The following is a 24,083-nucleotide window of genomic DNA, read 5'->3' on the forward strand; positions in this document are numbered from 1 at the left end:
TGCTGGCCGCCCCGCGGCACAGAGCTGCCCTTTGCAGACATTGCGGATTGTGGCAGGCGTCAAAGTGTCGAAGAATTAAAACAATGAGCCATCAAAGAAAGGCTGGGATGGGGGGCAGCGCACCGCCCCGCCCGCGGCTGTACACAGCCAGAGCGAGGACACCTTGGGCAGCGGTGCCCCATCCAGCCCAGGCTCAACCATCTCATCCACCTCATGGTTTCTAATGGCTCTGTGAGCTGCTTCAGACGTGCCTTTGGACCCTGTACAGCTGCCTACTTACTGTGTTGTTTAGTAAGCCCAGCAAGTCCAAACCAAACTATGGCAATGCCATTGCAAGCAGAGAATTTAGCCTGGCTTGGGAAGACCCGTTCTTGTTTATAGAAGGGAAAGAGTCTAGGCCTAGAGTGGTGGTATGGAACACTGCAGCCCTATGGAAAATGTTTGATTTTTAGTGGCATTTTACATAAACCTCTGCAGAAATTAGCAAAAAATATCCCACTGGATCGGCTTTGCAGGGGGAGTTAGTGCTCCACTGGAATGTTCATTGGCTGTCAAAGGGAAAGGATCTCAAAAGGTTTGGGAAACAAAGAGGACCAGTGCTAACATTTTTGGAAAAGAGGAATGAACTCGTTGACAATTGCAAGCTTATTAAAGGCAAGGACTAGATAAGTGATCTAGCTTTCCTTATCGATATTGTGTTTCATCTCAACACGTACAGGGAATCATTTGCCTTTTTGCTACACTGTTCAGTTGAGTTGCCTCTTTTATATAAAAACTGTGACTCTTTCAAAATAGTTTGTCCAAATAATTTGGACCACTTCATTCATTTTGCATCAGTTAAAAATTGAGAATGACAGGGGTATAAATGATGAGAAACTCCACCATGCAGTGTCTTCACTGTTAGAGTCATTTGAGAAGATTTTTAAGGTTGATAAGCACACCATGGCCCTTCTTACTACTTCTTTCACTGTTTTGTACGCTGATGTTGATAATTACCCTCCAAATTTACAGAAATTCTTAAACTAATATACGCAAAATAATTAATGGACACAAATCTGACATCGGGAATCATAATACTCAAAAACCAGTGGGAGAACACTTTAACCTGTCTGGTCATTCAATGACAGACCTGCGGGTGGCTATCTTACAACAGAAAAACTTCAAAAAAGAGACTCCAAGGAGAGACTGTTGAGCTGGAATTGATATGCAAACTAGATACAATCAACTCAGGATTGAACAAGGACTGGGAATGGCTGAGCCATTACAAACATTGAATCTATCTCCCCTTGTAAGTATTCTCACACTTCTTATCAAACTGTCTGTACTGGGCTATCTTGATTATCACTTCAAACGTTTTTTTTCTCTTACTTAATTGGCCTCTCAGAGTTGGTAAGACAACTCCCACCTGTTCATGCTCTCTGTATGTGTGTATATATATCTCCTCAATATATGTTCCACTCTATACGCATCCGAAGAAGTGGGCTGTAGCCCACGAAAGCTTATGCTCCAATAAATTTGTTAGTCTGTAAGGTGCCACAAGTACTCCTGTTCTTTTTGCGGATACAGACTAACACGGCTGCTACTCTTAAACTAATATATTAATTCTGGACCTGAGAATAAATTCAAAGAATTCTGTACATCTCCAGTGAACCAAGACATGACACCATGTTGGAAATTTTTCCCTAAAGGAGATTTTCCTCAGATAGATGACCTGGCCCTTCGATATGTGGGCAGTCTTGGATCAACGTATCAAAACTTCCATTTTCAGAGAGGAAGTTTATTAAAGGTAAATATCACGCCTAGGTCACCATTTCCTAACTCACTGACTTACATGTACTAGCATCAGCAAAGCTGAACCCAGGGATTGATGACATTGTGGATAAGAAGGGACATTCAGAAACCCCTTTAGACTGCTACCATGACACCCAGATCATGGTTAGTTTTATTCTGCATTAATTACATTATAGGAAATACTGTAATTAACTGTCATATTTTTTAGACCAGTGGTTTTCAATCTTTTTTTATTTGCGGACCTCTAAAAAATTTCAAACACAGGTGCAGACCCCTTTGGAAATCTTAGACATATTCTGCAGACCCCAAGGGATCCATAGATCACAAGTTGAAATTCACTGTTTTAGACATGTTAGTAATAAAGTGATATTTTGGTATGTTATAAATTCATATTGTGCCATGGCTGGCAAAAAAAAGTTGGCCACCAATGATATAAACCATGAAGGTCCTGCTCTCCTAATAGGGGAACATACTATCGTGCTGGGGGTGGGGTTAGTTATACAATTTCTTCTCCACACCTCAGCAAGAGTTGGGAATGGTTTGTACTTAATACCCCTTCTCTGCTTTATAAATATATCTATACCCAGGGAGAAACCCCATTGGGAGTGGGGGAAAGAACCATCACCCTCCCCGTGGAAGGGAAAGTATAAGCCATATACCCTTTTGTATATACAAGGGGAAATACCATTGGGAGTGGTGGGGAGAAGACTCATTCCCTCCCCTCCAATGTGGAAGGGATGCTATGATCCATACACGCTTCTGTATTAGGGGACATATCATAAGGGGAAATCAGTTCATCCCCCATTGGGGCCAACAGACTGAGAGGAGAGTGTGCCTACTGAGTCATCAACACCCTAGCTTGTGAAAACACACAATCCTAGCCTGGTGCAACATCTCTGCAGACTCCCTCCTACTTACACTTGCGCCTTAGGATAGTAACTAATATAAATATTTTACTTTAGGGCCTGGTTTGTTTCTTTAAATACTGCCAGCCAAAGCAGCCCTATATAAATATTTGAAATAAGCCCCTGGTTATCTCTTAAATCATTCTGATCCCTAAAAAAAAAAAAAAGATACATCTTTCTTGGGCGTGTTAGGGGCTTTCTATGCAAAAAGCTGGCATCCTGGTGGAGATGGAGCCAGCAATGCAGAGCTGTAGATCCTGGTGGCAGTTAATAGGAGTAAGGGCTGAGTCGTTGGAAAAACTGACAAGAGGAAGAATAGGAATACAACAGGCCCCAAGGACTGTGCAGATATTCGGTAACTATATCACATTCTCCCTTCCTCTGCTGCCTGTGAGAAAAGGAAATATCTCCATGCCACAGGAAAATGGAAGCACAGGGAGGTGCAGATCCAATTATGATGGGGGCCAGATAACTAAGAGGGACTTGCCTCGAGATCACACAGAAAATCAGGGCCAAAGAACAGGGATACAGGTGTTCTGGCAGTCAGCCCCTACCCCCACCCTGCCCTTCTCTAGCCACTAGACCACACTCCTATCCCAGAGCTGAGAATAAAACCCAGGAGTGCTAACTCCCAGTCCTGAGCTGTTCTTGCCCCTAGACCTCACTCCTCCCTCAGCTGGAAATAGAAGTCCTGGTACCTAATATACCCTGCACTAACCCAGTGTCCCAATCAGTGGGTTGTGAGAAGGTTGTAGATGAGTCATGGGCCTGGTGTGGATGGGAGGTCCCAGCAGGCTAAGGGGGTTAGAAAGAGAGCCTGCATTGCACTCACCCCCCAACAGCAGCTCCTGTCCTGCAGGGCTGGGCCCAACTCCCATCTCTGGCCATTCTGGGCCAAAGCTGAGTGGCGCTGCAACCCCACGCGCCAGGTTGGGGAACTGGGCCCAGCACCATGGGACAGGAGCTGCTGCTGCAGGGTGAGTGTAGAGCAGACTTGCTCTCCAGCCCCCTTTCCCTGCAACCTCCCCTCTGCACTGGGCTGGGATTAGGGTTGCAGTGCTGGTCCCCTGTCTGTGGAGGAGGAGAAGAATGCTGACCTATGATTGGGGAGGAGGTGGCATGAATTTGGACCTACACTAAAAAAAGAAAATGCAGTCGGTGGGTCACTTGAGTAGAAGGTTTGGGAACCCCTGCTCTAACCTACTAAACCCTACTCCTCTCCCACAGTTGGGGAAGAACCCAAGAGTCCTGAGTCCCAGCTCCCCCACTGCTCTAGCCCACTAGACCCCACTCCCTTCCCAGAGCTGGGGATAGAATCCAGGAGTCCTGACCATCACCCCTCCCCTCCCCTTCTCTAACCATTAGACCCCACTTTCACAGCAATGCAAGGGGCAGGGAGTGGAGATAGCATTTCCCCAAGGGCCCCCTACACCTCATCTTGTATTTCCAGTTCAGCTTCTTTTTTCCCCGCTATACAGAGGGTTATTTCAGGGCATTACCCTGGCTCCTGGCCAGGTACGAAGGAGCTGCTCTCAACTCCTTTGCTGGTTCATAACCCGAGTGCAATGGGAGAGATGTAAACAGGAGCTTAGGGGGTGAAATTGCAGCTCTCAGCATGATCAGATAACATTCCTGTGACTGCCCAGGGCTCTGCTGCTTGTTCAGCTCCCCTTCTCCGGCCTCTTGCTGCCAAGGAAGCTCAAAGCTTGTTCATAAATTAACCCTTGGTACAGGCAAAATGAGGCATAGAGAGGAAGCAAGCTGGCTATGGTCATAACGGCAGGAGTAGGTACAGAAACCGGGAGTCCTGACTCAGCGCCCCCGTCATGCCAGGCCTCGAGACAATCAGAGAGACAGCCCTTGCCCTGAAGAGCTCACAGTCTAAGTAGACAAAGAAAGGGTTTGTAGATGGTTAAACTGAAACCCAGAGAGATGAAGTGACTTGCACGAGATCACACAGGGAGGCTGTAGCAGAGCTGGGAATGGAAGCCAGATCTCCTGGGTCCCAGCTCTGTGCCTTAAAGACAAGGCCAGCCTTCCTGTCTCTTACAATGATCAGGGACTGCGTCTTTGGTGTTGCCATAGAACAGCATAGCTCAGGCAATCGCAGGGTGAGAGAAAACACTCCCCAGCAGCCTGATTCTGTCCAGCAGGAGGCAACGACACACAGACACACAATACATTGCAGCCAGCACAATTCATGGACAACGCTGTAGTTATTGTGTAGCATCATTTACCTGCTGCGAGAAGCACCATGTACAGTTTGTGTTGCTGCCCATTTTCGACCCAAGCAGCTAGTCAAATTTCAGGACTCCGGGAATGTTCCAGTGAAGAGGAGAAATTGCTGATACTCAGGTATTTCTTTGATGCACTCTTGGTTATTTATAAGAAATGTACACAAAGCCCTGATTCTCTGAATGCAGGAGGAACCAAGAACAAAATGAGAGGATTTCTGCATGTTACCAATTAACTGCATAAAAAATGACCCTTTCAGTTGCAACTCAATAGTCTAAATCCAAATTTTACAGCTGAGAGAGCTGTCTCCTTCTGATACACCCCTGGGATAAGTCTATGCACCACAGCCCCTAGTTCCATGCTGGGGTCAGCACTGACTGCGACAGGAGAGCACCCCCTACTGACCTCCCATCCTGCTCCCTGCAGCAAAGAACCCTCTAGTGTCACACTGGGGCATTGGGGGGAGCACTTAGTGTGAGGGGAGTGCTCCCTACTGAGCCGTTCATCCCTCAGGCATGGCGGCAGTAGCAGCTTCCCTAGCCTTCTCTGGATATGTATCTGGGCTGCATGAGAAACTCAATCTCTGCTTAGTCAGCAGGAGGCACTGTGGGGTGGTCACCCATGGGCTAAGCAGCAGCACTGTAGCCAGACGTCAAGGACTAAGATGGCAGCCTCGGATTCAGAGCCGAGCCTCCAGAGAAGAAGCAGTTCTTGGAGTCTGCATGAGGGAGATGTAGCCACACCTCAACGGGGAAATATCCTCCAGGAGGCAAAGATGGCCTCCAAAGAACACTGGCCAACCAGTCAGCCGAGATGTTCACTAAGGAAAGCTAGAAAATCAAGATGGCCACAAAGAAAAGTAGACCACCAACATGGCCACCACCATGGGGCCTAGCAGGCTAAAGCAGGGTCATGCAGGCCTCGCCACAGCCGGATGATATCCTGGGGTGTCCTGTGATCCACCATGATGAGTTCCTTGTAAGCACACAAGTCCTCCTGTCCCTCGGCCTCCATGTTGAAGGTCCAAAAACCAGGGTGGTTCTGTGGCACCAGCGCCAGTTCTCTCAGGCAGATCCCCAGGTAGATGTTGTCGATGGGAAAGAGGGGCAAGTGGCACGAGGCCTCGTGGAGCCGGGTGGCCACATCCCGTGAGCAAAGGATTCCTCCACCCCCCACATAGGGTGGGTAGGTGCCCTGATAGAAGGACTCAGGGACATAGTGCTTGTGTTTGCAGTCATGGACTGGGGCAGCATCCTGTATAACATGGCCAGCAAAGAGGCCCCGGCGAGTGACAGCATCAAAGCTCCCAGCGTAAGCCATCAGGGTGTCCACCCTAACAAAGACATCATCATCCCCCAGGAAGATCAACTCCACACTGGGGCAGTGGCCCCGCAGCCACCCTAGGAACAGGATGTTCTTTAGGCTGAGATTGTAGAAGGTATCCTGGAAGTCCCAAAGCAGGAGATCCCTGTTTTTCCATCTTTCCAGCTCTAGAAGCGCCTCCAGATCTGGATGCCCGTCCCCTGAGCCCTGCCTGCCCAACAGGAAGAGCGTCTGCACTGTCACATTCCTCACTAGCCCCGTTCGGCCCCATGTCTGCCGGATGGCTTGACGTCGGTCAAAGTTGGCCATCTGGGACCTAACAGCCACCAGCAGTTGGGTCCCATTTGGGCAGGCCTCATCATCTGCTGGCCCAACTAGCAGCGGGTAGTCCCTGCAGTGCATGGAGAGGACGAAAGCCTGGAGGTGGCTAGGGTAGGAGGAGAAATCTACTAGCCTCTGGGAGGCTTCATGGAAACTCTCTCCACACGTCCCTGGCAGTGTGAGGTTGAACTGGGCTGTGGTGTTCCTCAGTATGGGGTTTTCCAGCCGGTCCATGTAGAGCAGCAACAGGTCCCAGAGGGGAAGGCCATGGAGGTCCCTGTGCTGCCACAGCCTCAAATGGCCCCCAATGAAAGCTGATCTCCCTGAAGCCTGTAGACTGAGCGGCCTCCTTGAGAGCGTCACTACAGTGTAGACTATCACATTGGCGACAAAGACGCAGGACAGCCAGACATAAGCTTTGATGTAGCGGAGCTTCATGGTGTGTATGGGGGGGGTGCTGTGGAGCAAGGAAGGGAAGGGGTTAGAGGGTACATCCCAATTGCATTTGAGGCACCTCCCTGTACCACCACACACACCCAAACAGCCTCCCACAGCCGATTAACTACCCCCTCCCACAGACACCTCACTGCCCAGCAGGACTTTTCAGGTACCTGCCTCCCACACACACCAACAGCCCCCCGTGGCCATTCAACTACCATCTGTGTGCATACTCTCCACAGCCATTCAACTACCCCCTGCACACACACACCTTGACAGTCTCCCAGAATGTATCAGGTATCCCCACACAGACAATCCCATGTTTCAGGTACCCCCACATGCACCCTGACAGCCCCTCCAGGACTTTCCAGATAACTGCTCTCCCCCAAACCCTGACAGATATCCATGGCCATTCAGCTATCCCCCCCACACACACACACACCTCTGCCCTTTTTGGTACTTACATGGCACTTCTGCTTGACTTCGTTCTCAGAGCATTTCACCCAGGTGGGTTTGTCTCTTTATATCCATTGTAGAGTGGGAACCGGAAGCCTGGAGTTGGGAGGGGCAGCAGTGACAGAGTCTGGAGTTCTAGCCTCCCTGCTCTAGCCACTAGCCTCCATTCCCCTTCCAGAGCCAGGATAGAACCCAGGAGTCCTGGTTCCTAGCCCCCTGCTCTAGCAACTAGACCTCACTTTGCCCCTAGAGCTGGGAGCTGATCGTCCCTTCTGCAGAGGAGCTGGTTTCAGCTTTCAGTGGGTGGGGCGATGATCGGCTCTTATCTTGAGTCAGGTGCAGAGTCCTTTAGGGGGAGGGAAGCAATTGGGACAGTGCAATGAGAATAAGAGGTGGGGGGGGGACATTAATCTCGAGAGTCAGGCAGCAGCAGTGGGGTCAGTACAAACCGGTTCCTAGCTGTTCATAGTGCTAGTGCTGCTTCCCACCCACCCTCCCCATTTGGCACAGGGAGGGCAGGGGTGGGTCCTGGCTCCCAGTCCCTCCTGTCTATCCCATGAGGCCCCCCTCTCCTCCCAGAGCTGGGGATAGAACCCAGGAGCCCTGACTTCCAGCCCCACTCCCATTGTAGCCACTAGACCCCCCTTCCCAGACCTGGAAATAGAACCCAGGAGTCCTGACTCACAGTCTCTCTTGTTCTAACCCACTAGACCCCACTCCTCTCCCAGAGCTGGGGATAGAACCCAGGAGTCCTGTGTCCAACCTGGCTGGGCCGGGGGCCTGGGGCTCTTTAAACAATCAGCGGGGAGGCAGGTGTGCTCCAGACAAGATCCGGGCTCCGCGTGCTCTCCCACTCCCAGCCTTGTTTCCCACATTCAGTGCCTCTCACCTGGATTCTGGGGTGGGAGACGTCAGTGCCTGTGCAGCCCCGCGGGGGGAGCCAGGGAAAGACAGAGCTAAGTAGGGGTGAGGGGAGAGAAATGTTGGATGAGCTTGAACAGAGCTCTGGCTCTTGGGAGGCACTGGCAGGCGGCTGCTTAGGTCGGGTGGGGCAAGGAAGCCTGCAGGGAAGGCGGGATCCAGGGCTGTCCCAGGTGGAGCGGGGGAGGTGAGGGGATCTGGGCTGTGGGGGAGAGGCAGGGCTGGCTCCAGGCACCAGCCGAGCAAGCTCATGCTTGGGGCGGCAGATTCTAAGGGGCGGCTTCCCTCCAATCCTTTTTTTTTTTTTTGCTTTGCCACTCCGGCCGCCCTGCAGAGTTTTTTTTCTTTTTGGTTTGCCCATCTGGCCGCCCTGTAGGGGGCGGCGGCGCAGAGGAGGGGGAGCACCCTGCTGGGAGCGGGCTGCGCGCTCTGTCTGCCCCAGCCAGTGCCAGGACTGCAGCAAGCCCGGCAGTCCACGTCCTTCCCTGCCCGCCGACCGGAGTGGCGCGGAGCTCTCCCGGCAGGCGGCGCAGCGGGAGGGGCCACGTGGCGAGCGCCCCGCTGAAGGAAGCCCTGGCCACCCCCCTTCTCTACCCCTCCCCCCGCTCTCTCCTCTTCCCCCCGCTAGCCGGGGCACACATTCCGCTGCCCGGGGCACATCTGCAGCGCAGGGAGTCCCCCTGCACCCTGGCTCCGGCCGGCCCGCACCGCACCGCACGGTTTTGTTTTGGTTTTTTTCGCTTGGAGCAGCAAAAAAGCCAGAGCCGGTCCTGGGGAGAGGGAGAGAGAATCCAGGGCTGTCTGGGGTTGTCGGGAGTGGAGGGGGGATCCAGGGCTATGGGGAGTAGGGGGACCAAGGGGATCCAGGTTGGAGGGAGCAGGGGTCCGATGGGGATCTGGGGCTGGGGGAAGTGGAGGGGCGAATCTAAGGTTGAGGGGGACTCAAGGCTGGAGGGTGAGAGGAACATGGGCTGTAGGAGGATACAGGGTTGAGGGGCTCTAGGGCTGGGGGCAACAGGGGAGATCCAGAGCTGACAGCTTCCCTCGCCCCATGCCACTGGTTGCAGCATTGCTGGACTCTTACCTCCCCCCGGCCATGTTTTCTCCCGCCGTGCTCCAGGACACTAGGGTTCTGTCTCTCCAGACTGGGGCGCTCCCAACCCCCTGGCAGCATATTTGATCTCTTTACTGTCCCTAAGCTGGATTTCCCACTACCCCCCTCCTGTTTCTAATTTCATCTGCCAGGGCACCATTCCTTCCATGATCCCATGGTTGCCACCAAACAGCACCCCACAATCCCAGTATTACCAATGCAGCAACACCTGCCTGAGTCTGCAGGGAGCCTGAGCTGATTGCTCCAGAAAGGGGGTGCTGCTCCAGGCTTCTCAGTGAGGCATTAACCCTGAAAACTAGAGACTGTGAGTTCATCTGGGTAAGGACTCTCTCTCTCATTGTGTCTGTGCAGCGCCAGGCAAAATGGGGCACCTGATCTCAGTTGTGGCCCATGCAGTGTCTGGCATGATGGGGGCCATGACCTTGGTCAGGGTCTGTGGGGGGCCCTGATCTCACTTAGGGGTCTATGCAGCGGACAGCACAATGGGGGCCCAAATCTCAGTCAGGGTCTGTGCAGCACCCAGCACTACAAGGGCCCCCATCTCAGCCAAGTCCTCTAGCTGATACTGTAATAAAAACAATAATAATAATAATAATAATGACTCCCAGCCTCCCCCTCCTCTAACTACAGGGCCACATCCTCCTTCCAAAGCCAGGCGTAGAACACAGGAGTCCTGGCTGGCTCTCAGTTTCCAGCTCAGCACGCCCCCTGCTCGATTTGGTGCAGTAACCCCAGTAAGAAAAAAGCAAACTCTGCTCTCAAAGACTCATTTATTTGCCGGTACTTTGCGTCTCTAATGCAGGGAGCTGTATGTGACCCTCTCCGTTCCAGACGGGGTTATTTTCAGGCGGTGTCCAGAGAGTCAAGAGGAGACTCTAGCCTCTTGTTCAGCTGCAACCTGTCAGCAGGACATGAACCAAAGGAACCACTAGATTCCCCCTCCCCTCCCAGAGGTGGGAGTAGAACCTAGGAGTCCTGAGAGGGCTAGATGAGCCAGGAGGTTCAGCAGGCCCTGTGCTGGGAGATGTATAGCCCCTGGACAAAGGAAAATGGAAGATCCAGCTGGATCTATAGTGCCTGGAGTACCCAACATCTGGGTGATCCATAGTGCTCGGGGCTGGGACAGCCAGCTGGTGAGCTATAGGATCCAAGGCAGTGAGATCTATAGGGCTCAGAGCTGTGTAATCCAGGGGGACTCTATCAGACCTGGGGCAGTGGGATCCAGCAGGGATCTACAGGGGCAGGGGGATGTATAGGACCCAGGAAAGCGGGATCCATGGGGGATATCCAGCACCTGGTCTAGGAGAGGCTCCGTGACCGCCCCTGTGTGGCTCTTCCGGCTGTCCTGGCAGTGTTGCCCTTGGCCAGGCGCCCTGCATGTCTCCACAGCAGCCTCTCATCGATGCCCAGCGCTGCCAGCACCTGGGAGAAGCGCCGCTCCACAGCCAGGCGAGCATTGGTCTGTGAGGTGAGAGGCAGGGACATCATTCACATCACCCACAGAACGGAGCTGGGCTCAGGCTGCCCACCCCACTGCCCACACTTGAACCTCTCCCAGCTGAGCTAGCAGGGATCTACTATAGCCAAGAGAGCAATAGGAGTTCACAACCAGGAATAAAATCCAGGCACCCTGGCTCCCGGCCTCCCTGCTCTAACCACTAGACTCCCCTCCCAGAGCTGAAGATAGAACTGAGGAGTCCTGGGTGCCAGTTCCCCCTGCTCTAACCATTAGACCCCACTTCCCTCCTAGAGCCAGAGATGGAACCCAGGAGTCCTGGACTCCCAGCCTCCTCCCCCTGCTCTAACCCACCAGCTCCCACTCCTTTCTCACCTGCATGACACGCTCAAAGAGGTAGGGGCGGCTCTCCACCCTCTCTTGGATCTCCCGCAGCTGGGCATCGTACTCTGTCATGCGCTGCTGCTCCAGCCTCCTAGAGCAACAGCACAGAGAGGTAACAGAGGGGTAGCCGTGTTAGTCTGAATCTGTAAAAAGCAACAGAGGGTCCTGTGGCACCTTTGAGACTAACAGAAGTACTGGGAGCATAAGCTTTCGTGGGTAAGAACCTCACTTCTTCAGATGCAAGATCTGAAGAAGTGAGGTTCTTACCCTCGAAAGCTTATGCTCCCAGTACTTCTGTTAGTCTCAAAGGTGCCACAGGACCCTCTGTTGCTTAGCACAGAGAGGGTGACTGCAGCAAATCCCACCCCCAATCCCTGCCCCCCCTTCAGTGCCCATTCACAAGGACACTCAGGGATCTGCTGGATCCTCTGCCCCAGGGCACTGGCTGTACTGGGGAAATATTACTGCCCACCAGGATCAGAACAGATACCCCAATCCCAACACCTAGGCCCCAGGTCCTTTAGGATCTGGTCCAGTAGAGTTGGAGGATCCAGGGGGAACTATAGGGTCTGGGAGAACCAGGGGATCTATAGCTGCTGGGCCATTGGGGCTGGGAGATGCAAGAGGCTCTGTGAAGTCTGGGAAATCGTGGGAGATCTATAGGGTATGAGAGATCTGGAAGCTCTATAGGGCCTGGGTGAGGGGAGGACTGGGTGATCCTGCAGGATCGTTGGGTTTAGATCAGAATCTGAAATCTGCCCATTAAGCTTATCTCAAATCTTCCTTTTTCACTTAATGACAGGTTTCAGAGTAGCAGCCGTGTTAGTCTGTATCCTCAAAAAGAATAGGAGTATTTCCGAAGAAGTGGGTTGTAGCCCACGAAAGCTTATGCTCTAATAAATTTGTTAGTCTCTAAGGTGCCACAAGTACTCCTGTTCTTTTTCACTTAGGTAATTTAACACCTGTCCCAGTCACATGGCTCCTCAGTTTCAGCCCAGCACTCCTGCAATGTCTGAGCCCAGGAGTCCTCAGGGGTCTTTGTGTGTGTCACTGTTGGTGTCCGTGTGGTGTGTAGAGTGTGGATGTGTGTCCAAGTGTGTTTGTGTCGGTATAGGTGTTGGTGTAGTTGTGTGTATTATGTGTGTGTCTGGGCATTGGGGGGGTGTCTGTATGTAGGTTTTATGTCTGGGTGTCAGTGTGTCTGCATGTTTGTGTGTCAGGGTGTTCAGGGTATGTGTGTTGGGGGGTGTCGTGAATGTTTGTGGAAGTCGGTGTGTCTGTATGTTGGGGTGTGTGTGTCAGGCTGCCTGGATGTCAAGGGGTGTTGGGGTGTCTGGGTGTCAGCGTGTTAGGAGGGAATCTGAATGTTGGTATGTCTGGACGTTGGTGGTGGTCAAAGTGTCTGGGAGTTGGTGTGTGTGTGTGGAGGGATTAGAGAGGGGTGTTGGTTTGTCTGGAATTGGGAGGTGTCAGGGTGTCGGAATGTGTGTGTCAGTGTCTTTGCATGCATCCGAAGAAGTGGGCTGTAGTCCACGAAAGCTTATGCTCTAATAAATTTGTTAGTCTCTAAGGTGCCACAAGTACTCCTGTTCTTCTTTTTTCAGTGTCTTTGGTTGTCAATGTGAAAAATCAGTGTGTTGGGGTGTCAGGGGAGGGTACCAGAGAAAGGTGTCAGACTGTCTGGGTGTCAATGTATTGGGCTGATGTTTCGGTGTTGTTGTGTCTGAGTATTGGGAGGGGCGGGGTATGGGAGGTGTTGTGGAAGTCGGCATGTTTAGGTGTCAGCAGGGAGATAGTGTGTATGGGTGTAGCTGTATAGGGGTGTGTCAGCGTGTAGTGGGTGTCTGAGTGTTGGCGGAGTCAGGGAGTCTCGTGTCAGCATAGCCAGGGCATATCTTTACCAGATGTTTCCATGCTGACAGTCTCTCACTCTTGGTTTATGTGTGTGTGTGTGTGTTTTTTTAACTCCTAATTTTTTTAACTCCCACTTTTGGGCCCCATTCACCGTAAGACCCAGTCAGAAGAGGAGCAGGATTTTTGTGGGGAACCAGCCACACCTAGTGGTTAATAACAATAATAAATACTAAATAGCTATTGATCACCATTATTAATAATTACTACATCTATATTAAATAGGGTGACTAGATGTCCCAATTTTATAGGGACAGTCCCAATTTTTGGGTCTTTTTATTATATAGGTTCCTATTACCCCCCACAGCCCCGTCACAATTTTTCACATTTGCTGTCTGGTCACCCTAATATTAAATAACGAAGATAAAATACTATTGATAATCATTAATACTACAATATTAATCACTATTATAAATAATTATTCAATTAATATTCATGCTAAAGGAGTACTCAAGGACGAGAAGGCCATTGTGGAGAAACTAAATGAATTCTTTGCATCAGTCTTTACGGCTGAGGATATGAGGGAAATACCCAAACCTGAGCCATTCTTTTTAGGTGACAAATCTGAGGAATTGTCCCAGATTGAGGTGTCATTAGAGGAGGTTTTGGAACAAATTGATACATTAAGGAACAGATGGTATTCATCCAAGAGTTCTGAAGGAACTCAAATATGAAATTTCAGAATTACTAACTGTGGTATGTAACCTATCATTTAAATCAGCTTCTGTACCAAATGACTGAAGGATAACTAATGTGACGCCAATTTTTTAAAAGGGCTCCAGAGGTGATCCCGGCAATTACAGGCTGGTAAGCCTGACTTCAGAACTGGGCAAACTATAGTAAAGAATAGAATTGTCAGACACATAGATTAATATAATTTGTTGGGGAAGAGTCACCTTGCCAAATGCTCTTAAACAAAGTAAACTGTCGTGGGATAAGAGGGAAGGTCCTCTCCTGGATCAGTAACTGGTTAAAAGATAGGAAACAAAGGGTAGGAATAAATAGTCAGTTTTCAGAATGGAGAGAGGTAAATAATGGTGTCCCCAAGGGGTCTGTACTGGGCCCAGTTCTATTCAACATTTTCATAAATTATCTGGAAAAAGGGGTAAACAGTGAAGTGGCAAAATTTGCAGATGATATAAAACTACTCAAGATAGTTAAGTCCAAAGCAGACTCCAAAGAGTTACAAAAGGATCTCACAAAACTGAGTGACTGGGCAACAAAATGGCAGATTAAATTCACTGTTAATATATGCAAAGTCATACACACTGGAAAACATAATTCCAACTATATATATAAAATGATGGGGTCTAAATTAGCTGTTACTACTCAAGAAAGAGATCTTGGAGTCATTGTGGAGAGTTCTCTGAAAACATCCGTTCAATATGCAGCAGCAGTCAAAAAAGCTAATGATGTTGGGAATCATTAAGAAAGGGAAAGATAACAAAACAGAAAATATCATATTGCTGCTATATAAATCCATAGTACGCCCACATCTTGAATATTGTGTGCATATGTGGTCACCCCATTTCAAAAAAGATATATAGGAACTGGAAAAGGTTCAAAAAAGGGCAACAAAATGATTAGGGGTATGAAACAGCTTCCATATGAGGAGAGATTAATAAGATTGGCACTTTTCAGCTTGGAAAAGAGACGACTAAGGGGAGATATTATAGAGGTCAATAAAATCATGACTGGTGTGGAGAAAATAAATAAGGAAGTGTTATTTACTCCTTCTCATAACACAAGAACTAGGGATCACCAAATGAAATAATAGGCAGCAGGTTTAAAACAAACAAAAGGAAGTATTTCTTCACACAATGCACAGTGAACTTGTGAAACTCTTTGCCAGAGGATGTTGTAAAGGCCAAGACTATAAAAGAACTAGATAAGTTCATGGAGGATAGGTCCATCAATGACTATTAGCTGGGATGGGCAGGGATGGTATCCATAGCCTCTGTTTGCCAAAAGCTGGGAATGGGCGACAGGGGATGATCACTTGATGATTACCTGTTCTGTTCATTCCCTCTGGGGCACCTGGCATTGGCCATTGTTGGAAGACAGGATTCTGGGCTAGATGGACCTTTGGTCTGACTCAGTATGGCCGTTCTTATGTTCTTAATATTTGTAACAAATATTAAATTAATATTGATTAGTATCCATAACTACAAACTACTATTATTCTCTATTAAAATATCAAAATATTGTTTAGTACTGTTCATAAATACTAAATTAATATCAATCATTCATCAATACTAAATATTAGTTACTATTAAGAGACAAAAGATGAGTTGTGGGACAACAGATAAAGTGGTGGAGGCTTGTGGATAGGGAAGTTAGTCTGAGATTTAAGGATTCTATGGAGGTAAGACAATGACCAAACCAACAGTGATGATACTAACAAGATTTTGGAGAAAATATCCAAACTTATTAAAAAAGTACACAAGCTGTCTGTGGCCTAACAAAAGAAAGAAAATATGGCAAGGAGCTGTGGTGATGGTCCATTAATGTGTAGAAGGCAGTAAAGAAGGAAAGGTTGAAGCGATGGCAGAAAGTAAGAACAGGGGAAAGTTATGAGGAATACAAGCGGGTAAAGAAAAGGGTGAAAAGAGCAGTTGTGGAAGCTAAGAGTCAGGCATTTTAGAGCCTTATATGCACACCTACTAACAAAGAAAGGTGGAAAAGAAATATTAGATTCGCCACAATTAAGCAAAGAAGCAAAGCAAAGAAACAGAGGACTTGGAAGCTGTGAAGTGTGTCAAAGATGAAAATGGAAAAGTACTGCTGGAAGACGGTGGAATCATTAGGAGATGGAAGTAGTTTTATGAGAAACTGTTAAATGAAGAGAATGTGATGAAAACATTGAGGGAAGTATCCACAAGCAGTAACCTCACAGGACCTATCAGTATGATGGAGACGCAGACAGCGCTAAAGATGATGAAGCTTGGGCAGGCAATGGGACTGGCCAGTGTCCCAATCAAGCATTTAAAGCATTAGGCCATGAGGGAGTGGGATCAATGACAAACTTCTTCAACTTAATTCTCTGTCCTGGGAAAAAGCCTGAGGTGTGGAGCAAGAGCACATTGGTCCCTAACTTTATTCATAAAGGAGATGTGCAAGAATATAGTCGTTACCAACCCGTCATTGTAACGAGTCACATGAGGAGCTGGCTGGAAAGAATTATCGACAAAAGACTTTGGGAGAAGCTCTGCATCAAATAAGCAACAACCCGTTTGGGTTTATGCCAGGAAGGCTAACAATGAACGCAGTGTTTGCTGCCCAAATATTGTAGGAGATGTACAGGGAAATAACAGTATGTTCTGTTGTGAAGATAAATACAACTGGAAAGGGACCTAAGAGCACTGCATTAGAAGAAAATGGCTTACAAATCAGCCAGCAAAAAACAGAATGTTTTGTTGAGTGCGACAATGAAAAGCCAGTAAAATTAGGTGGTACAAAGTATGTGCAATAATTTAAATACCTTGGTTTAGTGCACTGCTGAGCCATGATGGGAATATAGATGCAGATGTTAGGAGCTACATGAAGAGCGCTTGGTATAAATGGAGGAAGTTGACAGGAATTATCTTCTATACAAATATGCCAAGTATTCAAAAGAGCAAAGTGTGTAGGATCATGTTTAGGCCAGCTATGACGTATGGGTCGGAATAATTGCCAATGAGGAAGAGAGAAGAACAACTACTTCACACTGCCACTGCCAAAGCTCAGGTGGACACTGGGTAAGAGGAGAGCTATTAGGCTATGCAGTGAAACAGTACAGGCCATGATGCAGGTAGCCACCATCACAGAAAAGCTGAGGGAGTATCAACTGAGATGGCTGGGACATGTGAGACAACGAGATGTGTGATATGGTAGCCAGAGACAAGAACGACTAGTCACAGGACAAAGACCATAAGGAAGACCTAGAAAAAGATGGTTAGAGATGTTGAAGGAGGAGATGAAGCAGGTTTTTGTCAGCTTGGAAGACCCACTTGACAAGAACACTTGGAGATGAGGGTCAAGAGCTGCTGATCCTGAGTGATGGGACAAAGCGAAAGAGAAGACGAATAGATACTTAGCTCTTCTATAGTATTTTTCATCAGTAGATCTCAAAGTGCTTTATAAAAGCGGTTGGTATCGTTATCCCCATTTTACAGATGGAGAAACTGAGGCACAGAAAGGTGAAGTGGCTTCCTCAAGGTCACCCATCAGGCCATTTGCAGAGCCATGAATAGAACTCAGGTCTCCTGAGTCCCAGTCCAGTACTCTACCCAAGAGTATGCACTGAATACTAACATATATTGTAATGTTAATAAATATTAAATTAATATGATCATAAATACTAAATATTACTACTACTAATTACTAAATATAAATTACTATTGTTAATAAATGTTAAAATATCAGTAGTTCCTGACTACTAAGTTAATATCACTATTAACAATTACTAAATTAATACTGAGAGAGACAAGCTGGGTGATGTAATATCTTTTAAAGGACCAAATTCGGTTGGTTACCTGACCCAGCTTGTCTCTCTCATATCCTGAGACCAACATGGCTACAATAACACAGCAAACAATAAATTAATACTAACGACTATGTTTAAAAATATGATGTGAATCATGATTTATATTCATAAATAATATTCATCGCTATTAAGAATAGGAATATATTCACTAAAGCAGTTAATATTAAAATTAATATAAATAATTCATAGATACGAAATATCTATATTAATAATTATAGACTCATAGACTTTAAGGTCAGAAGGGACCATCGTGATCATCTAGTCTGACCTCCTGCACATGGCAGGCCACAGAACCTCATCCACCCACTCCTGTAATAGATGCTTAACCTCTGGTTGAGTTACTAAAGTTCTCAAATCATGGTTTAAAGATTTCACGTACAGAGAATTCACCATTTCAACTAGTTTAAACCTGCAAGTGAACTGTGCCCCACGCTGCAAAGGAAGGTGAAAACTACCAAAGGTCTCTGCCAATTCCCAAATATGGCAATCAGTCAGACCCTGAGCATATGGCCAAGATTCGCCAGGCAGATATCTGGGAAAGAATTCTCTGTACTAACTCCGAGCCCTCCCCTTCTAGTGTCTCATCTCCAGCCATTGGGGATTTTTGCTACTGGCAGTCACAGATGGGCCACATGCCATTGTAGGCAGAGTCCCATCATACCATCTCTTCCATAAAATTATCAAGCTCAGTCTTGAAGCCAGTTAGATATTTTGCCCCCACTGCTCCCCTGGGAAGGCTCATCCAGAACTCCACTCCTCTGATGGTTAGAAACCTTCACCTAATTTCAAGCCTAAACTTGTTGATGGCCAGTTTACATCCATTTGTTCTTGTATCCACACTGGTGCTTAACTTAAATAGCTCTTCTCGCTCCCTGATATTTATCCCTCTGATGTATTTGTAGAGAGCAATCATATCTCCCTCGGCCTTCTTTTGGTTAGGCTAAACAAGCCAAGGTCTTTTATTTCCCTCTCATAATGTAGGTTTTCCATTCTTTGGATCATCCTAGTAGCCCTTCTCTGTACCTGTTCCCTTTCTTAAAGATGGGAGACCAGAATTGCACACAGTATTCCAAATGAGGTATCACCAGTGCTTTGGATAATGGTACTAACACTTCCCTGTTTCTACTGGAAATACCTAGTCTGATGCTTCCTAGGACTGCATTAGCCTTTTTCACAACCGTATTACATTGATAGCTCATAGTCATCCTGTGATCAACCAATACACCCAGGATTTTTCTCTTCCTCCGTTGCTTCCAACTGATAAGTCCCTGGGTCTAGCTTTTAGCAAAAATTCTTGTTGTTAGTCCCTAAATGCATGACCTTGCACTTTGCACAATTAAATTTCATCGCTTTTCTATTACTCCAGTCTACAAGGTCATCGAGAGCTTTTTGTCTGATATTCCGGTCCTCCTCAGTATTGGCAATACCTCCCAAATTTGTGTCATACTCAAATTTTATTAGCACACTCTCACTTTTTGTGCCATGGTTAGTAATAATAATTTTAAATAAGATTGGTCCCAAGACCGATCCCTGGGGAACTCCACTAGTAACTTCCCTCCAGCCTGACAGTTCACCTTTCAGTATGACCTCTTTGTAGTCTCCCCTTTAAGCAGTTCCTTATCCACCTTTCAGTTCTCATATTAATCTCCATCTTCTCCAATTTAATTAATAATTGTTCATGTGGAACTGTATCAAATGCCTTACTGAAATCTAGGTAGATTAGATCTACTGCCTGTCCTTTGTCTAAAATATCAGTTAACTTCTCAAAGAAGATTGGTCTGGTATGATCTACCTTTTGTAAAGCCATGTTGTATTTTATCCCAATGACCATTCATCTCTATGTCCTTAACTACATTCTCTTTCAAAATTTGTTCAAAGACCTTGCATATAATTGAGGTCAAACTAACAGGCCTGTAGTTTCTTTTGCCCTTGCTTAAAAATAGGAACCATATTAGCAATTATCCAGTCATAGTGTTAATATTAAATATTGATCATTCATAAATACTAAATATTATTACTCTATTATGAATGCAAAAATATTAATGTATATGGTTCATAAATATTATGTTAATAATGATCATTGATAGACACTGGGTTAATATCACTATTAACAAATACTACTTGCTTATAATTAATTTGTGTTATTATTATTATGATTAATTATTATTATTAGTAGTAGTATTGTTATTATTAATAATAATAATCATCATGTTTATTATGGTAGTGCCTAAGGGCCAACCAAGGTCGGACCCCATTTTGCAAAGCACTCATCTAACACCAAGTAGCAGATGGTCCCTGCCCTGAAAAGTTTACAGTCTACATAGACCAGACAGACACAGGTTGGGGGAAAGGGTGTAACACACAAGCAGAGTGAACACTGTGATTAATTAATAATTGAATATTAATGTGTGTGGGGGTATGTGTGAAATGTCATTGAGGCTGGTGAGAGTGGCTGCTACCCTTTATTTAAGATAGCAGAAAGAGACAGTAAAGCACCACTCCCAGTACAACAAAGGCAGTTGTGCGTTTGCCCAGGGATTGGAACAATGTGGGCAGATGGTTTTGGTTAGGCATGGACCACGTGTGTGGCTTACTTTACACTACAAAGTTGTGCCGTCATAGCTCTGTTGGCTAGGAGTGCGAAAAAAACCACACTCCCTGGCTCACATAGCTGTGCCAGCAACGCTTCTGGTGTAGACACAACTATACTGACACAAGAGCGCTTCTGTAGATTTAGGGCTGGTCTACAGTAGACAATTAGATTGACCAAATTATATCACTAAGTGACGAAGTTAAGCCGACTTAACCCCCAGTGGAGACAACACTGGTTCGATGGAAGAATTCTTCCACTGACCTAGCCACCACCTCTCAGGGAGGTAGATTTGCTACAGTGACCGGAGAATCCCTCCCATCACTGTACTAAGGGCTAGTTTACACTATAAGTGCCACATCAGCGCAGCTGCGCCGCTGTAGCACGTCTGGTGAAGACGCTCTATGCCGACGGGAGAGAGCTCTCCCATCGGCATTATAACTCCACCTCCATGAGAGGCGCCAACATAGCGCTGTCCGCACCGGCGCTTAGGTTGGTATAATTTACGTCACTCAGGGATGTGGATTATTCACACCCTGAGTGATGTACGTTATATTGAAGTAAATGGTAGTGTAGACAAGGGCTAAGTGTTTATGCTGAAGCACTACAGCAGGGCAGCTGCAGCACTGCTGTAGGTTTTTAAGTGTAAACATAGCCCTAGCTAATGTCATTCAGGGAGATGGTGTAGCTATGCTGGTGGAACTCCTTCTGCTGACCTACACTGCATCTCCATTAAGGGGCTCTACCAGGATAGCTATGCTGCTATACTATGCCAGCAAAACATTCGCAGTGTAGACAGGCCCTATACCCGTGTATGCGTAAGAGAAGCAAAAGAGACCACACAGGAAGACAGACACAGACTCAGCCCAGACAAGCACGGTGTAGGACCCAGAGAGAAGCCTGAAGAGGCTTGAGGACTTCTGGGCCTGGTGCTACTGAAGAGGCTTGGGGCTGTGAGCAAATAAACTACCTCCTGTTTGGTTCCTCCTGTGTTCAAGGAAACAGGACTTTGTACAATCTTTGTTAAAAAACAGAATTGCACCCCAAAAAATAAATAAATAAATACCTGACTCCATCATCAATTTCTCCTCCTAACTGGAACAACTCACACCACCCTGAATTTGGCTAACTGCTCACATCAAAAGAAGTAGCAATTAACTACTACTGTTACCAAATATTAAATTAATATGATTCACCATTAAAATACTAACTGATATTAATCACTAACATTTATTACTAAATTAATATTAGCTGCTATTTTTAATAAATATTGAAATAATACTGATCACCCTTAACACTAAATTTCTAATAATCACTAATATTTAAAAGTACTACATTAATATGAACTGTTGTGAAACAATTACATTAATATTGATCACCATTATTAGCATTACATTAAAATAAATCAATATTATTTATTACTGAATTAATATAGGCTACCACTGATAATTATGCATGTTGATTTAATATTGATCACTGTTAATAACCATACATTATTATTACATTTATTAATACATTATTTTAAATTGTTGTTGGTTATAATCAATATTAAATTATTGTGTATCTATATTATGAACAATTATTACAATTAATTATTAGTATTTTATCAAGCCCACTGATTTCAAGAAGGCCACTTATGTGAGAAAAGTTACACATAAATAGAAGTGTTCTCTAGATCGTTATTATTAGGTGTATCGGTATCTAGAGGCCCTGACCAAGATTGTGGCCCCTGTTGTACCAGGTGCTGCACAGACACACAGGGTCTGTCTACTATGCAACTGGGAAGTGTGACTGCAGAATATGTAGCCAGGCCTGAGCTAGCTGATCCAGCTAGCGTGCTAAAAATAGAAGTACAGTCATGGCCGCACAGACGGTGGAACAAGCTAGCTACCCAAGTACAAACATACCCAGGGTTCTGAGTGGGATTGTACTTGGCTGCTAATCTGTGCTGCCACGGCTACACAGCTATTGTTAGCATGCTAGCTGGATCAAAGGTAGTTCAGGTATTTCTACATGTTCTGCAATCACACCTCTCAATTGCACTGTAGACAGCCTCCCAGTGAGAGCCGGTCTCTGCCCCAGTGAGCTGCCATTCTAAACAGACAAAGGGGCAGAGAGCAAACTGAGGTTCAGAGTGGAAAAAGGGACTTGCTGAAGTACAGTGGTAGAGATGGGAGCACAACCCAGGTGTTCCGAGCACCCGTCCTCTGCCCTATCTACTGACAATTGATTCCTATAAGAGAGGGTAGGGGGCCATGGGTCAGATTTAAGGGGCACCGTCAGAACTTCGGGGGAGCCCAAGGCTGGGCTAGCAGGGGGCTGAGGGTCAGGATTGAGAGGCACCAGCAGCACCATGTGGTGGTTTCCACACTCCTCTCTCTCTCACACCAGGCTACTCCCTTCTTCCCCTCTCTGTTACCTCAGCTCTTCCCTCTTCCTTTGCGTGGTCTGGGCCAAGCTGCCCGGGGGACTGTAGGCTGCCAGGCACTTGGCCACTTCCCTCTGCACCTGCTGCTGCTTGACCCGGCGCTGCTCTGCTCGCCTCTTCTCCTGCTTCTCCCGACGCTCCCACTCCAACAGCAACAGCCTGCACCAGGAGCAAAGGAGAAGGCTCAGCCAGGTGGCGTCTATAAAAATTGTTCCAACTCCCCTGGCTGGGGGGAACCTCTGGCTGGGATAGCAGAGGGCTGTGGGTCAGGATTGAGGGGCAGAGCTGGGGGCAGTGGGGGCTGGAAGCCAGGGCTGGGATAGCAGGGGGATCTAGGTAGGCAGGCCAGTTGTCTGCTTTTAGCTGGACAGTCCTGCCTTTCTAACATTAGTCCCCTATCTGGCATGTTCTTCAAAATGGTGCCCCTCGTGTGGCACTGGCAGAGGCGGGCTCGTGCCATTACCAGTAGCACTGGAATGTTCGGTACTTGGGGAACGTGTGAGTGGCCACCCTAGCTCTAGGGTCAGGATTGAGGGTTACCAGCAGATCTAGGGAGGGGGGAACCTAGGGCCGGGATAGCAGAGGGGCTGCAGCAGAGCTGGGGGGAGGCCAGGGCTGGGATAGCTGGGGTGGGAATTGATTTAAGGGCACTGTCCATACCTGGTGGCCTCCTGCCGTTTGTCAGAGGCTCTGGTGGATGGCACTGAGGGCAGGGGGTCGAACTCTGAGCAGGACTGGGACCCGCAGTGGAAGCTCCAGAGCTGGCGCAGCTGTTGCTGCTCCCAGTCTCTGAGCTCGTCCTCAGGCTGGTGCTGAGAGCTGCTGGCCACGTGGAGGTGGAAGGGTTTGCAGATGGTCAGCTTGGCTGAGAGGGGGACACAGAAAGCATTAACGGAGGGTCCCAGAACCCCTCCCTCATCAGCTGCACTGCCCCACCCCAGAAACAGCTGCATCTCAGCACCAGGGAAAGGGTCTCTATAAACAGCTCCTGTGCCCCACCCCAGGGATTCCTGTATAAACAGCCCCACCTCAGAGGCAGCTCCACCTTAGCGCCAGGCAAGGGGTTCTGTATAAACGGCTTCTTTACCCTACCCCAAAAGCAATTGCATCCATCTCCTTGGCTCACCTCTCACTTTCCTCTTCTCCAGCTGCTCCTGGAACCTCTTGTGGAGTGTCTCAAAGTCGGGGATGGTTTGGTTGATGATGGGCTGGAACCGGGTCTTGTCTTTGGGGGCCAGCCCCCTGCCCTTCCTTCTGTGCCCCCTGGGGCTTGGGTCCTGGGGCT

The 24,083-nt window shown here is 47.6% G+C and overlaps 2 protein-coding genes across 2 annotated transcripts; both read right to left on the bottom strand.

Annotated features, from left to right (window-relative positions):
* Positions 1-1,904: 1,904 nt before the first annotated feature.
* LOC101937115 (N-acetyllactosaminide beta-1,3-N-acetylglucosaminyltransferase 2-like) lies at positions 1,905-7,767 on the bottom strand. The gene is made up of 2 exons (XM_005305507.4): positions 7,478-7,767; positions 1,905-7,032 (listed from the first exon to the last, which is right to left on the bottom strand). Exon 2 carries the CDS (start codon positions 7,011-7,013, stop codon positions 5,823-5,825), a length of 1,191 nt encoding a protein of 396 aa, XP_005305564.2. The 5' UTR covers positions 7,014-7,032; positions 7,478-7,767; the 3' UTR covers positions 1,905-5,822.
* Positions 7,768-10,113: 2,346 nt separating this feature from the next.
* On the bottom strand, positions 10,114-23,664 carry TSGA10IP (testis specific 10 interacting protein; the record flags this gene model as incomplete). The annotated part of the gene is made up of 4 exons (XM_042850238.2): positions 10,114-10,965; positions 11,336-11,435; positions 22,790-22,957; positions 23,459-23,664. Coding segments are annotated over 4 exons (636 nt in total), but the record flags the coding sequence as incomplete, so codon positions are not given.
* Between the last annotated feature and the right edge of the window lie 419 nt (positions 23,665-24,083).

The sequence above is a fragment of the Chrysemys picta genome, chromosome 7 (genome assembly GCF_011386835.1).
Source record: "Chrysemys picta bellii isolate R12L10 chromosome 7, ASM1138683v2, whole genome shotgun sequence".
In the NCBI taxonomy this organism is placed as follows: Eukaryota; Metazoa; Chordata; order Testudines; family Emydidae; genus Chrysemys; species Chrysemys picta.